General features: G+C 38.2%; 1 protein-coding gene across 1 annotated transcript in view; it reads right to left on the bottom strand.

Annotated features, from left to right (window-relative positions):
• Positions 1–2,990: 2,990 nt before the first annotated feature.
• Positions 2,991–17,140, bottom strand: part of COG3 (component of oligomeric golgi complex 3) — a 28,716-nt gene continuing 14,566 nt past the window's right edge. The window contains exons 14-23 of the mRNA XM_058018495.1: positions 15,989–16,094; positions 14,006–14,130; positions 12,303–12,392; positions 10,322–10,442; positions 7,958–8,046; positions 7,724–7,858; positions 6,656–6,731; positions 5,056–5,183; positions 4,389–4,487; positions 2,991–3,194 (exon numbers count right to left, since the gene is read on the bottom strand). Coding sequence (XP_057874478.1) covers positions 3,165–3,194; positions 4,389–4,487; positions 5,056–5,183; positions 6,656–6,731; positions 7,724–7,858; positions 7,958–8,046; positions 10,322–10,442; positions 12,303–12,392; positions 14,006–14,130; positions 15,989–16,094 — 999 coding nt within the window. The 3' untranslated portion in view covers positions 2,991–3,164. The remainder of the gene's footprint in view (positions 3,195–4,388; positions 4,488–5,055; positions 5,184–6,655; positions 6,732–7,723; positions 7,859–7,957; positions 8,047–10,321; positions 10,443–12,302; positions 12,393–14,005; positions 14,131–15,988; positions 16,095–17,140) is intronic.

Genomic DNA, 17,140 nt, shown 5'->3' with positions numbered 1-17,140 from the left:
CACTGCAGCTGAGGAACTGGAAATCTGGGAACTAGCTGTGCCAAGTGTGCCCAACCCGCTTGCTTTGGCTCTCAGCCAGAGACACCTGGGCTGGTGCAGAGGGGATGGCAGAGAGCAGCCTGGGCACAGGGATCAGGGGCAATCCAAGAGAGGGAACACAAGGTGTCTCTTGGGATTCCAGGCTCCAGCTGATGGCAATTCCTATGGCATAGTGGCACGGTTGGCCACCACTGAAAGGAACCAGCTGATTCTTTTTTCTTTTTGTGCTATTTAGGTCTTTGATATAAAAGACCTGACTCTCTCCACATATTTGCTTGCTTTTAGGGCTCAATGGGGATGAAAATGCACAAGAGTGGGAGAAAACAGCATTTGTGGACAGAGCTGGGTCTACCTGCAGTCACCAGGATTTGCTTCAGCAGCACAGACTTTTCCCCCTTTTCACACCCACGTCACTTTGTCAATACCAAAGATGCAGTTTGAGAAAAGAACTATTAGGATTTGCTTGGAAAACACACGGCACAGCGTAAGATTTTGCTGCAGGCATCACTGTTGTCCAAAAGCTGACCAGGCATTCATCTCATTTGGATACAATCCAAAGGGCCAGACCCCTAGAGGAGCCTTCAAGTGACCAGGAAGCTCTAGTCACACATCACTGCCCCACACCTCTCAGACACAAGCTGAATTCCACAGGGAAGGAGAGCTTTTACTTGGATAGTTCCATTCAAATGGCACTGTGAAAGCCAGAGGGTGAAGGGAAGCTTCATGCTGACATTACAGGGGACAAACCACAAGCTTCTGCATGATGTGTTTCACACCACCAAGGGCCAGAAGAGCACCACAGGGTAATGAGAAACTCTGGTAAATGAGTCTGTGAGTAAGCAGGCAGGAACAGTCATCAAACACAGTAATACTTGTGTTTTCTGCCACAGCTCCCAAGCTCTCTTAGTAAAAGCCAACTTAGCTAAAATATGTTCTTGTATTACAGTTGTGGTTCACAGTTGTGGTTTCTTCCTTCTAACAAAACTGCAAGGAAAGGGACCATTTAGTCACACAAGACTGCTTGTCAGTAAAGAAAATACAAATTTACTTTTATTATAACCATAAAGAGGCATATATTTAACAATTAGCTGTACATTCAGCACTCAGGTATATCTGTGTCAAACTCAATTCTCTTACTGCTAAAAAAAGAACACTTCTCAGCAATGCACAACCTGTGCTTATTAGGATGTTTATTGTCTCTGTATTGCAGTTATCTTGACAGACAAGCCCCAGGATACAGAATAAAGCTTTACTCTTGGACCAAAATAGGAGGCAACATTTTTATTTTAAAAAATTAAAAACAGCAAGTTTCTAGTCAGATAATATAAAGCATCTTAAATTAATCTTTTGAAACTATTTACACTATTTGTAAACGTAAATATCTGAAACTGTACATGTTTAAACAAATGTTCATTTAGCAAACAGGCTGTATAAACTGATTGCTCTTCTAATCCTTCCACCAGCTGTCCTAGAGCTGTCTGGGTACTCTAAGAGAGAAAAAGATCCCAAGCACAAGAGCGACTACTGCCATGGTTTACCCTTCACAACTCTTCTGTACAATGTCTGCATTAAGTTAGTCATAACTCTGTACAGTGACCATGCAGTCCTTCTGAAAAACCTTATAAAAAACAAATATACATATATTACAATGCACTGGACATTATTTTACAGACTGTATTTCTACATAAGTAAAGGGAGAGGTCAAGCTTTTCTCCTAGTTAGTTCCTTTACTTAATTTTTAAGGAGTCATGTAAGGTCCTATTAGTATCATTTATGTATTTCAGCACCACTGCTGTAACACTTCTTGTGGTAGCTTTCAGTCCTACCGTCTTATACTCCACTCTTGTTATTTATATCAGGAAAATTATTAAATCAAAATATCACCGATGTGCAAGGAAATTTCTTCATATTCCAAAGTACAGAATAGGCTTTATAAATAAGTTAAAGATCTGTCACATAACCCACTACATTTTCATTTTACAGTGCTGCACCATGAAGATTTACACACCGAGAGACCCTGAAGTGTTCATTCCATTAAGGGCCAGGCATTTAGCATCCAGCTTTCCACACTAATGTCCAATTAATGCTCACTCAACAGCGTGCACTGTTTACCAGTCACCGAGTACTTATCCTCGCTTTACAATGCAGATTTGACAGCCTTGCACTTCAGTTTCAGGCATCCCCACACCCCCTGATCAGCACTTTCTCCAGGGCACAAAGGCTGTGCAAGCTCCAGACTCCCACTGTAAACAATGTGACACCACCATCTGATCTTGAGAAAGGCAAAAACACTAACTCTGCCCTAAAATTAGATAGCCGAAACTCTCAGTGCTAAGCAGTGCTGTAAAGCATCTGAAAACATGTAGTTCACTCAGAAACAACAGAAATTATGTTGCACAGCTTTCCATTGCAAATCCCAAGGATCTGAGACCTTCACATGGAGAAAGGCTAGATTATGACACTTCAGGTCAGGCCTCATAACTCCCTGTCACAAGAGTGTAAGAAAGACAGCCCATCCAGTGTTCCAAGAAACACTTCACATGTGGGAAATTAAGGTTTCCCAAGCAAGAACCTTTGAACTACTTTCAAGCATGTGGTGGATTACCAGGATTTTCAGAGAAGTTACAGAAAAACTCAGAGCATGCCTGCTTAAGTCTAACTGTCATACCAATATGGTCATCTCCCAACTCTCAGAAATATCTATTGCTGCTCTCATTTGATTTCCTGCACTGCATTTCCAGCATCTCTTTAAAAGTGTGACTTTCCATTGCATATATCAACTCATTAAGGGAAAGCAAGATTGGTTTTTACATTAAAAAAACAAACCAAAAAAAGTTTTCAATTTTGAAAATACCTAGAAAAGGCAGTAATTGAGCTTCCATAAGAGGTTTTTGTTTCACTTTCTTCTGCCCACTGCTCAAGCCAATGAAAAGTAAGACCTTTACCAAATCAAGAAACCTGTTCATTTGGGGTTTTTTCCCTAAAACAGGGTAAAGCAGCCTGGATAGTTTTGATGCAGACCAGACTGCACAGGGATCCTTCGCTGACTTCAAGCAAATGTCTCTGCATTCCCTTCACTCCCTGGCATTTGGCTGAAGCTTATTCCAAGCAGCCTCACTCTTGGCCTACTTGGACATCGACAAGAGTAAGTTCACCTGAAAGACAAAATGAAAGCCTATGTTAGGGAAGCCAAGTTTTAGAACTGATGTGTCACATTTTAACCTTTAAACAAGATTCCTAGGAAGATCATTAATCAGAAGACAGTTACAAAACAACAGCCAAAATTTCCAGTCAAATGCTTTTTAAAATGACGACTATGCTGACCAGTCATTTCAGCAGTCACAAACTACTGTAATAAACTTCCTGAAGTAACTTCATGTGTTGTCAAGAAATTCCAAAAAAACAGGTAAACTGGCAAAAAATGTTACCATTCACCTCAAATATCTGAAACACACTTGGGATCCTCCACAGTACTTGTTTCCCATAGATTACAACATGGTTTCCCACACACTTCCATTTGTAGGGTAAGTGATCCTAAGGTTCATCAGATAAACAATTAAGGGGAGCCATCTCCTCCAGGGTAACCTCACCTCCTTATGGTGCATCACTCCCACTCCAGGACAGTGCTCCAGGACAGTTATCGCACATGCCTGTGGCCACACACACTTCAGGCAACATCCTCTAATCCATAAACTAGATTACCTGCTTAAATTATCCTGTGATAATCAAGATTCTACCCACATTCCCTAGACTACTAAGGTCAAAGTGACATTTTTAAAAGCCTACTTGGTTTCTGACAGAGAATCCTAATAGAAGGAATTCTTAACCCAAATTATCTCTGAGCCTACAGAACATGCAGGGTTACACTTCCATAAACACCTGCACATTTTCTCTCTACAATTCACTTCGAATGCACTCTAGCAATTCATTCTCGTGCTTCCTAAATGTAAAAGCTGCTGGTTTTTGTATTTGTCAAAGGAAAGACTGCCTTCAAATGCAGTTTTTTTAAGGCATATTCACAGGCTTTGATACCTTTCCAAGAAGACAATGCCAGGAAATGGCAAGACTCCTCTACAGTGCTGTAAAACTCAATTCCCAGAAACATCAATCATCACCTTGGTTTAGGAAAATCTATTAGACATTCATTAAAAAAACCCAACCAAAGTCCTCTCCTAGCTGAGAGTTTTAAGATCAGATAAAGCCCAAAGTTTAATCATCCAGGATTAAGGGGGATAAGAAATAAATAATGATACTGAACACTGGAAATACAAAAAATGAAAAAAATCTATGTTTATAAAAGCCAGTCACATGAAAGAGCAACTGATAAAATAGGGACCTTCAATATATACCTGTTCCATTGAAGGACAAGCTATGATCTGGAGGTCTTCATTACTAAATTCTTCCTTTAACAGAGCATGGAGTTTCTGGAACATTTGCTGAATGTTATTCTTTTAAAGAAAAGAAGAAAAAATCAATATTAAAAAACACAACACCCATCTTAAACCAGAATAAACACAATGTACATGGAATAGCTACTGAAGTGACCAGGGAGAGAGAAGCAGTCAAGCTCCAAGGACATTTTTTCTAAAACAAGCCCCAAAACAGCTACAGGAATCCACATTAGCCATGAGATTAAAACTTCAGTTAGATGTGCTAAAGTGAAACACTGAGTCCTAAAGACTTAACCTGGAAGCTTAATACTCAAGCTTGGCTCCCCTGATGGTTTACAGCAGGTTTTCCACTCAGTCTGTATCACCCTTTCTGCCTCTGGTGCTCTTGCCCATGCATAACTGACCAAAATCGACTGGTTGGTGTGGGACAGAGTTAATTTTCCTTATGGCAACTCATTTGGTGCCAGGTGGAAGATGTACACAATAAAGAGCAGCAGTTACTTCCCTGTAGTATCCATGTGTTGCACAGTACAAGTGAGAGCAGTAGAGCTGTTTGGATTTGGCTTTTTTAAGCTAAAGATATCACCATGAAACATCTACAGGAAAACATGGCAGCAGTACTCACCCTGACTGGCTTAAACAGAATTAATTCTGTATCTTTATTGGACAAGTATAAGGACATGCTTCGTAAAGTTGATGGCAACTTTGTTTTTATTGTCTTGTAAGTGGAAGAGACCAGATCGTTGATCTTTGCTGAAAGTAAAAGCAAATGTGTTTAACGGGCTAAAATGGAGTTTTGCTTGCTGAAACCTACACTCCAGAAAATCACCTCCACTCTCCTGGGGCGGATCATTACCAGAGGTTTGAGTGGAAGGGAGAGAGGGGGCGCTGGGCTGTGCAGCGTCAAACCCATCACAGGACCACAGCTTGCCAGACCCTGCTTCCATTCCCTGCAGAAAATGTATCCATCCCATTTCTGAAAGCTACCACATCCTCCTGAGGCTTCTGAAATCACAGCCCTTCAATAGCAACTAAGTTCTACATAGGCTCCCTCCCAAAAAATCTAACTGGAAAAGCAACTGCTGGGAAACAGTGCTAGCAAAGAGAACAGAATCACAAATCCTCCTTACTGGTTATAGGCCATGTTTGTGAGAGGAAAGGCTACACAGAAATCTGGATTTTGAATTAACCAGACAGGAATCCTCTGTCAGACAAGACCTTCTTTCTTTATTGCTAGGAATTTTAATGATTTCACAAGATCATCGCCTAAAGGCCAGCGGAAAAATACATTCTGTAGTTTTCAAGTACTGAAATTAAAATCCTGTGAGGGTTTTTACCCCCCTCAACTTCTGCCACATCTAAATTTTCTGCCTAGTCCTACTTCCCAGACAAATGACTCCAGGAAACAGCAGAAACTCTGATTCAATTTGCTTCTATACACATAATTATCTCCAAACAAACATTTAAAAACTCCTGAAGAAGAGGGAGATATTAAGTAGACCCTCGAGTTAGCCCTTGAGAGTGTCTGACCTATGGAGCAGCACTGAATTATGTATAAACATGGCTGGCTTTGCATCTTAAGAATATGATGCAACAGAAGGTTCCAGTGTATGATTTGGAATAATCAGAGTTTTTCATCCAGAAGCACAGCTTTGTAAAGTGAAGAACAAAACAACCAAGGAACATCTAAAACTGCTCCAAATGTTCCTACAAAGTGTTCACACTTGAATTTTTAAAAAATAGGGAAACAAACCCAGATTCCATTTTTGCATGGTGACAGGAAAACTCAAAACAAAGTAAATACCAAATGTACAGACAATAAGGCGTCAGTGAGGATTCATTCTTTCCTACACAAGTAAAAGCTTTATCATAACACAATTAATTAATTCCTTAAGCACATTCTGTATGCAGTTGCAGAAATGCTGTTTACGTGCAATCACATGTAAACAGCACAATCACACGAACAATCACAGCTTGAGAAATACTCAAGGCATTCATCTACTGCACCAATTAAACACATATTCTGAAGTTTTTCAGGTTTTTAGAGCTGGCTTAAGACATTTCAAATAGCACACAGGCTCAAATGGAAGCCAGGATTTGCAAGAAAAAAGTAGACAGTTCTTACATGTAGAATTTTTCAAAATCAATCACAGTCTCAGTCCAAGTTATTTCGGCCACCTCTTCAGATTCCTAATAGTAACATGAATATAAACCAAAGTAAATACCTGGTTGTGCCCAAGGTTGCTGTGAAAGGCTGTAATTGGGACCTCCTTGAGTGGCCATTGTTTTTAAAGCAGCTGCCTAAAAGAAGTAAAATCAACAAAATGATGTTTCTTTCAGTTGAGTTCACAACAAAATATCCAACTAAAAATTGCACAACTCTCTGAGATACCACAGTGTACAGAATCTCCACTGATCTGTCTCTTCTATGGCCTGACTTAACAACACACAGGGGAAGCAGCTTGACAGAAATGCAATTCAAAATTACAACCGTGATCAATTCTTGAAAGTAAAATTCTAAATGGGATTTAATTTACAAAGATGCTTAGGCACCTAAGGATACAAAACCTCAAAAGAGACTTATCCTTAAGCAGCTTAGTCAAATTCCCCAGATTCCCAATGAATCACTGAGATCACTCAGACAATCTATCAATCTCACCAATTACCCATCTATATTTTAGGCATGCCACTGACCCCAACCCCAGCATGACAGGCATGAGTAAATTTAATACTGTCATCTTCTAAATTCTTTAAAAATCAGCAGCTAGGATATCTGCAGTCCATGCAATGCTGTGGCCCCAGTTTCTGAGAGGTCATGTCACTTATTCTCAGGACCTAAGGTTCAGAATAGATCCTCTTGAGAGGTTTTCTCTAGAAATCCTAGGCCTCTAGAGCAGGTTCTAGAAAGAAATGCATTGAACAAGACATCCAATACTCCCTCAAGAACAACATGACCCAAGACTGTTTTTGAAGGCTTACAAATGCAATCAAAGTAGTTTCTGCAGAAAGAAAAGCTCCTGCCAACCTTCACACACTTGTTACAATTCAAGGAAAAATTAAAGCTTCTTGATCAAAGAACACAAGGGTTGCTTGTAAAAACAAGCTATGACATGTTCCTTTAACTCCATTAATCTCAAAAATGCCTGGAAAATTGCTGTTGGAACTTAAAGGAAAGCACATTATCTTCAGCTAATCACACAGCACAGCAGATTGTCATATACCCAATTTAAATACCAATTCCCTTATCCTCCCAGTACTTCAGTTAGGTTAACAAACATACACTACATTTGTACCTTTGTCATGAACTCCTCCAGCTGGTCTATAAACTGTTTGGTTTGCTGCTGAATAAACTGCTCACAAGCTGATTTCAGATGACGATCTACATCTTTCTTGGAGTCAATATAATGTTCTCTGATTTCTGGAGTACCCTTGAACAGAGAACAACAATTCTCTTCTTTTTAACTGCCAGAGATCACCACACATTTAAATGACCCAATTTTTCTTAACACAATAAGACTCCACATTACCTCCAGTAAGAACTGTATCAAGGCATTGTTGCTGTTCAGTCTAAAAAATCTTGAAACTGCCTTAGGATTCAGGATTTTAAATGCTGCATCTGTGAATCAGAAAGTCACTCACACTGTAAGTCAATGCCACTCAGCTCCAGGAACTACAAACTCTAATCACTCATTTATGCATAAAAATGGCCCAGCATGAATGACTATGACTGCTACATTAATGACTCTAGCACTGCTCAGAGTGGATGCACAAGTGCACATGCACAGAAGCACACAAAGCTTAATTCACTACTTTTCAGTGGCACCTATGATACACCTGTACCTTAAAGTTGCACAGTCTAAACAGATAAATACATTACAAGAAATTAACAAGTTGCTGATATTAACTGCAGTGCTATAACCATGAAAATTGTGTGAGCTCTCCTTTTCTTCTTACTGTAATCTACAAGTGGAAGACTTACATAAGCTATTTAGGCATTTACAAACAAAAATTTTGCACACATTGCCTGGGAAAACCAACTACAGTTGTATGAAACAACTTTTAATTGGCACTTTTTTCTTCTGTGCTTAGCTGCTTTAGTTAGGACAAAACAACAAAACATCAAGGTTGATAAACACTCATGTTTATGTTCTCTACACAAGTCTCAAGAAGGAAAAGCAACAATGTCTGTAAATAACACAAGATACTGAAATTACACCTATAGTCTCAACAGGATGCTGGCACACTGAAATCTAGTCAAATTGGGAAAAAGAAAATTATTAGTTACAGTATAGCTTTTCACCCTACTGTCATCCATTTATCATCCTACAAATCTATCTGCTTTTTTTTTTCCACTTCAAAAGGAATTCTGCATTCTGTATGAAACAGGGGAGGGAAAAAATATGTAAGAGTAAAAGAAGTGTTTTCTGAGACATTAAATAAAGAGATAATACCAAATATATAGGTTTGTAGATTTTGCACTGAACTAAGAACCTGCACTCCTATGTAGTGAAAGGTGAACACAGAGCAAGATTATTTTTGTTCTCTGAATTTTTTACCAGAAATTTCAGAAATTCCAAAGATTTCCCAAATTATTGATTAGAAGACTATAAGCTAGTCCTTCTTCCCACCTAATATTTCAGTTACATGTACCTTAACATTATACTACTTCAAAGAAATTGGACAAAAGCATGACTTTTACAGTAAGCAGTCCCACTTCATCTGTAAATACCAAACTAAATCTTAAACCTGTGTGCAGGAAGTTTGGTAGAACACAGTAAAACTATTAGCCATATTATTTTTCCTCTACAACTCATCTCAAATATAAGAGCCCTACTGGCCTATGCTACACCACAGTAAGAATTAAGCACAACATACATCTTTTCAACACCACTGCCACCACCACCCAATATAAAGAAAGTGTTTTCCATTACTTACCACTACCACCTGCAAAGCACTGGCTGGCACAAAAATTTATTCCATTAAATGAATATGGAGAAGAAACTTGTGTGTCAGCCAGGGCAAGACACCAAAAGGATGTATTTGCCCTTTAACCTCCAGTCAACTAGAAACCACTCAACAGGTAGGAGGTTTCATTGATGTTCAAATGCAACAAGTGAAATGGTTAGTGTAAGAAATGCTTGCTCAGAGTTAAGACTGCAAAATATTAGCAGGAAAGAGAAGTTATTTCTTCAGCTTTCTCTTCTGGAATGGAAAGAGAGAAACTCGACATGCTTCCAATAATTTTTCCCATTATCCTTACAACTTGGAAAGTGCATGACAGTTCAATTTTGTGTTAAGAGCTTTTTTCATGAATTTTGTAAGGGAACAATAGTACAATCTCAAAAACCATGACCATGGCCACTACTACTATTTTCTTACAGGAGACATGCTTGCTACATAATACCATAATACCGATACTGTTCATTGATCTTGCAAAATAAGAAATCCTTCTCAAAACAAAAACCTCACAGAAAGGTCCAGGAAATCTTAATTTGCTCTAGCTAAGTTGACTATGTATTGTTGAATTCCCCTGCTAAGCAGCAGAAAGGAAAGATATTCCTTTAACAGGTCAGAAAAGAGGAAAGACAATTCTGTGCAATAGAAATGTAGATTATTTAGCTGTTCTTAAAAAAGACTGGATAAATGAGTTAGGTCAGCAGTGAAAGCAGGCAAACGCATTTCATACAAAAATAAGGAATTTATTAGATACATTTTGAATTGCCCCGCGTAGGAGAATGGTTTTGGTTTTTTTCAGAAAAGCTAGGAACAAAGCAAGAGATTAGAAAAAGCATACAGGTCATTGCAAGTGAACATAAAATAAACCCAAAACTTTTGCTGGCACAAAGGGAAGACAATCCTATCCCATTCTGTAGCCAGCAGCTGTTTAGTACCTCTAGTTTTCTTAAGGTCCAGGGAAATTTCCTTAATGGTGAAATCAGTGTGGAAAGGAGCAATTTGTTCACGAAGAATCAGAAGGTGTTTTATTAAGAAAAGCTGTCCATCGACCTGGGTCTACAGCACAAGAGAAAGAACATGCATTACATGTAAAAAAAAAACCCCAAACAATTAAATGAGGAGCAAAGTTTCAACGTTTCCAGTTTTATTACTTAACAAGCTTTTTCCATTAGTCTGTAGTGTGATTAACTACACTCTGGGATCAACAAATCCCGTTTCTGTACTACTCCTAATACACTGCACTACGGAAGCATTACTTCTACTTTAATGGGATACTTTATTCCTATTTCTTAGAAGAATTAGATTACACAGCCATATTACTAAATGTCCTCATCAAGTAAAGGTATCCACTATTTGAAAGATACAAATTTATTCTTCTTCAGAGAGAGGAGTTTCATGTAATTCACATAATTTATAGTTGAAAAACATGAGGTTCTAAATTCGTTTTCATCATTACAATGACTAAAAAAAGTCAATGTTCCTGTAATAATCTTGATTAACTGTGCTGTTCTGCAAAGGTCTTACAACGCATTTTTCTCATGTCATTAAACACAAAGCTTAGTTAATTTCTAAACAGTGCAGCAAAGATACAAATAGTAAAAGAAGGCCAAGTTCACTCTATCTAAATGATGCATTTTGCACTGCTTGTTATTTTAACTGCATGCTTTATAACATGTGCTGGTTTTAATCTTTAAAGTTCATGGCTCATTGAGGTAAAAGGAGGAGACTCTAGAAATCAAATTCGTTTTGCAACGAGGAAGAGGACTTTCCTTGATACAATGTTAAATAAAATAGAAAAGAATAAATCAGATTTAAATCTGCACTTTCACCAAATAGAAATTTCACTAAAAATGAGTGGTGGAAAGGGCCTCTTGAGTTGTTTGGGGTGATTGGTTTTGGTTTTTTTAAATTCTTATATGCATCGTTTTACCAGATAACACTAAATTAACATGCATCAAGAAGAAAGTGGTAGAGATCCTAGTTCTGGGCCAACCTATTTAGGGCTCATTGCAGAACAAGTTTCATTCTCTGCAGTACTTTTAAATCAATGCTGGCCAGGTACATAGTGCTGGAATTGGTATTTAACTGTAGAATTCTGAACCAGTTACACAGGAAATAGCTATCTGCTCAAGCTAAAGGGAAATGTAGCTTGCACTTCTTTTTAAAGTTGCTATGTTTAACAGATTTTTTTAAAGGACACTCGAAAGAGACACTTTAAAACAAATAACTTCTAATCGGAACTAAAACCTTTTTCATTACTAAAGAGTTACTGGTTATAAAAATCCAACCATTTTACCCTACTAAGACTTTTCTTTTTTAATTCACTTCCTGGCTGTTAGGAATTAGCAAATTACTACAGGATTTAAAGGAACTGTGACAGGGAAAAAAAGTTTACTCCAACTACTTAAACACAGTTAAAGTGTAAATGACTTGATGAATCTGCATTGAATTCTGAGCAACACACCAGACCAAACCTTTTGATAATACAGTTCTCAGCAGAGAATACTTAAAACTTCTTCCCAGTGAACGTAAGTTAGAAAGATTTTTAAAAATTCAGACAATGGAGGCAGAGAAAAAGAGAAAAGAGTAACAGGCAGTGAAAATAAATACGAAGTCCTCCAGCAAAAATTTCCCTTTAGGCATCACTTTACTGAATTCCCATGAGTTCAAGCAGCCTGTAAACATGATTGCTACAATCTGTATGCCACCTTTTCAGACATGCTACCATGTGATTCATTATCTTTGCCCTGTAATACATTAACCATAACTAAGAACTGGCAAATCCACCAAGTCACTGGGGGCAGGGCAACATGCTTTGACTAAGATTTTAACAGAATTCTGAACCACTGCTTCATGACTTTAGATATACAAAGGGCTGGGGGCTGTGGAAATCATAGCCAAAGCACAGATTCTGACCTTGTTTTTGCTGATGGAATCGGCAGCTCCCAGCAGCGACTGGATGCAGGCAGATAAGGCCTCTTGTGATAAACCCTGAAACACTGCCCTCTGCAGGGAAAAGGAAAAGAAAAAAAAAGACCAAGAAAAGAGGTGTCAGCAAAGCTTAGGCCGAATTTTAAGAGTTGCACTGCGTGAACAATGTGTTTACCAGCTTACAAAACTCCAGATCAACTAGCTACAAACATGTTGGCTACGTGCAGTGACAGAGGATGAAGCATTCACATACAAAAGCTTGCTACAACCACTCAGGCTGGATGCAGGTACCCACACAAGCCTGCCCTGCTCACCCTGCAGCTCTGAATTGGCACCTGGGTAGCAACATGGTCAGTGACACCTCACACTTTCAGAGCCAACAGCATGAATGGTGTGTGCTGGGTAACCTGACCAGACATTCTTTGTGTGTCAGGGCAACTACCTGTGCGTGCAAGCTACACCTGAAACAGACACGAGATCATTGGAGTGAGCTTAACCTCAGGCAGCCTCAAATTACCTCACATTTGTGACAGCTTAGTAAACAAACATGACAGCTGCCACGGCCCAAGGGACACGGAGCGAGTGCTTAAGTGGCAGCAATATGATCCTACGGCTGAGCCAGCCACAGGAACACAGCTCACTCCCACCAGCACTGCAACAGAGCCCTGACTGCTCCAGACCTGCCAGCACCACTTCATTCATGTGTTCCCTATATAAAGGGTGCAGGCAAAGGGTGCCAGTTCTGCTACAGCATCTCAGGGGAAAACTACATTAACCTCTGTGCAGATACACTGTAAACGAGCCTTGCAAACAACACAGAAATCACCTCATTTACAAAGGTCTAGCTGAAAACAAGGGCAAATATCCATCTGTTTTAGTGGGATTGATATTTCAAGCACAAAGCATTAGTATTTTCCGGCTTCTTTTTTAGTAATAGCATCTTGGCAGGAGTTTTGTGTAACACGCATCAAAGATATTTTGAAATCCATTAAATGTGTCTAATAAAGATACAACACATGCAGAAAAGCAAAAACACTTGCATTAGTTTCCTCAGAGACTTAGCAGCCTTGTATGCTGTTAAGTGAGCAACACAAAACAGATTCTAGTGGGAAAGTCTTAAAATATGTTTTAAATAAACATTGCTTTTGTTTCTGATAGACAAGAAGATTTCCACTGTCTTAAACTTTGGAAATGTGTTACTACGTTTTGGAACATAGAGAGATGTACCACAAAAAAAAAATTCAGAACATTTTCAAAATGTAGAAGCAGCACAGTCACCATTTTTAAGACCAGACACATCACACAAATACATTCACCCAGTAATTTCAGCAATAAAATCATTCCCTGTAATTGATCCAGAACTTTCTATTTTTTCTTGTCCTATTCACTCCTCAACTTTGGTGAGATCAGTATCTTGAACATCAGACACTGAATTATTTCTGTAACAGCAAAAGCAATAGATGTACAAATCAGTGCCATTTTTCCAATTCTACAAATATAAAATTGTCTTGGAAATGACGGTTTAAATTTGTCTGTTGACTTGTTTTACATAAAGATAGCAGCAGAAAGACCAAGGGGTTAGAGGCCGGTAATTGTCCATTCCTAATTTGTATTAAAATATTTAGACATGATGCGCTACACACTTTATAACTTCATCTTAAAAATTAGATAAAGAAATGTTTGCATACATCTATACATCTGTACAGTTTGGAGAGACACACTAGAGTCCTTCTGACAGTAGGATACCACATTCCATGCAGATCTGCAGGTGAAATCGTGCTCTGATGCCTGGGATTAAGGGATTCAGCTGAACCTGTTTAAAAGCAAAATACACACGTGTAAAGATTGCCCATCTGTCCTTCCAACCAAAGGAGACTGTAATATCAACTGTAATATAAAATTCCATTTTATACTCTCTACACAGAAATATGACATTTTATTTTACCCAAACATGTTGTTTTTTTTTTCCTTCTGAGCAGGTCAGTACTAGATTTCTGATGTGAATCGAGCACAAGCCTATGAAAGACATGAATTTGCTTTCAGGGGTGGCCCAGCTCAACCTTTTTAAATGAGTTAGTGTTACAGGCATGTCTCCAATGACACACACCTCCCACTCCACTAAACAGCTGAAATTATCAGTTAGCGAAAAAGAAATAGCACAGGAGAAAAGAATAAAAAGAAATGGTTAGAGATCATGGAATTACAGGAAATGCTTAGGAAAAAAAAAGGGAAAAAACATTCTATTTATTCACTCTTTCCCTTCTGCTGGGGATAATCCTACATGGATTGAACAGTAGCAAAAATATAGGGTTTAAACATAATTTATAAACTGTAAAAATAACAGCAAAACCAATTTTGTCATGAGATTGTTGTAAACAAAAAAAAGTGCTCCTCCTGGGTAACCATCATAATAACACAGTATGCTCAAAATGGATTTTCACAACACCTGACAGACAGAGGTCTGTCTTCATTTAGTCCTTAAATCAAGCTGAGAAACAGCTGAGTCAATAGCACCAGAACCCTGATTTCAAATACCAACCATTTAAAAAAAATAAAAGTTTCACCTGCTGATGGAAAATGCATTTGTGTTTATGTGATCAGTGAAGAAATCATCTGAAATAATCTAGTAATATCTTTCTACCTTTTGCAACTATAAATTTATTGTCACAGTAATTAGAAAGCCTGTAAAATCTTATGATATCTGTTTGAGGTTTCTAGGCCATTTATTAGTCACTTCAGCTATTCCTGCAGGTCCTGAAATGGGAGAGAAGCACCTCTGAAGGACAAATAATCCAAATTATCTCAGACACACATCTTCAAATTATACCATATAGGTTCCTTCCATCTCCTGAGTGCAGGTGAGATTTAAAGGACTTGCAAATTCCATATACCTGGGGTGAAGTACGATGAACTCCATTCTCAATGGGATTTGTGGAGTAAAGCTAGAAACACCTATGCAGACTTTCCAAGCCAAAAGCAAGAAACTACCATGTAATCAAAAGGAATACAAGAAACAAGTGATAAAGAGCTAAGAAAGATGCTGCTGGGTAAATAAATAACACTGTACCACTCTGAACAATGATAAAATAAAAGGAGAAATTCTTTATGGATCTTCGATAGTAATTTAAACTCAAACAACTGGCATCAGAACAGCCATATTTTATGAGATTTTATTCCAGTTTGCTGTAATTTGTGTAATTACAGACACATGGGTCACATGTTTAAAAAGACAAGGAGTGAATTCTGAATTATTTTAAATACCTATAATTTAAGAGACATGCCTGACACACCAAATCACCTTTCCATCTTAGCACAGCTAACAAACAAAAGCAACCTCAAGTACATATCTTGATGGGAGGGACACTTTTCAGTGGAGAATACAAAATCTCAGGTTTATACAAAGTACAATAGATGCTGTTGGTTGCAAAAGTAGTTGCTTCATATAACAGACCATACTCGAAGCACAAAGAAATAGCACCAAAAGAACAAGATCAGGCTGTTTCTCATCTAAAACACAAAACTAAACTTTGAGACAAAGTTCACCTCTAAAAATTGCTTATGAATTTGTCTAGGAAAAGAACCCATGCAAGTTTCTCACAGATGGTTCAAGCTAATGCTCACAGTCCATGACCTTTATGCATTAATTTGACAATATGAGATGTATTTCATACCAGATTTAACTAAGCTGCAGGACTCAGGATCTTCTAGCCGGACATCTGAAAATGAAGCTTCAGATGGCAGCTTCTTCTGTTCCTCTTTCAAACTCTGTGCAATTTGCTGCAAAGAAAAATACACAATAATATTTTAATATCACATAACACTGCTTTGGTTACAACAGATAAAAGCATGCTAAATTGCAATAGAAATCAGCTACACTCAACTTCCAGTGTTTCAAAGACATTTAGAAGAAATAGGCAGATGTTTCCAAAACAATGGCAGAAATGTTGCAATATGATATTCACAAACACCTATCTGTGTAAAGCACTGCTCTTTCCATTTTGCCTGTTTTACCGACCTCTCTATAATGACCTATAATGCCACCTAGAAAGGACAAAATAGGGTAACCCAGTTCAACACTTACTAGGATTTTAAACAGATCATTTTTAATGGCTTTATTTCCATAAATGACATGTGCAGATGGCCCAAAAGTACTCTCTAGTTTATTCCCTGCAGGAGTTCAACCAAAAGCCTTCCCCTAACATTACTCAATATTTTCACTACTACTACATTACTTCAACCTTTTCCACTACTTGGTCGGCTTCAAAGCAACAAGAGGCAGCAAGAATGGGCAAAGAACTGCATTAATATTTGAGCAGAACAGCGCAAGAAACATTTCTGCCCCATGCTTTTAACATTTTAATAATTCATTTACTAAGACAGAAGGGCTCTCTAAATAGCAAGGTTTTAAGGTTTAAAAGCAATCAAGTAGCCAAATGAATCTCAAACCAGGCAAAAACTGAAGTCTTATGAGGACATATGAAGAGCAGCATAATTTCTCAATTTGGAATGAACTTTCTCTTCCTTAACTGAAGGGCCACAGGACCTTTGTTAGAAAATAAGGCCTCACGCAGACCAAACAGGAGAATCACTTGCCTGGAGATGCTTATTAGTCCTTAAACTTTCAATACAAAGAACATGTACTCAACAGACTCACTAGCTTCAGGGTTTAAAACCCCGTGGATATCCAAAAAAAAATGCCAAAGTACTAACTGTAGCACAATAAAAGCTTTAGATATATATAGATCTAAAGCTTTTATTGTGTAAGGACAATATCACAGCAACATGAGTTCACTACTGGTAATTTTCTCACAGTGTTTTTTCTG

Source organism: Melospiza georgiana, chromosome 2, assembly GCF_028018845.1.
Source record: "Melospiza georgiana isolate bMelGeo1 chromosome 2, bMelGeo1.pri, whole genome shotgun sequence".
Classification (NCBI taxonomy): domain Eukaryota; kingdom Metazoa; phylum Chordata; class Aves; order Passeriformes; family Passerellidae; genus Melospiza; species Melospiza georgiana.
This window is presented reverse-complemented; position numbering and strand designations above follow the sequence as displayed.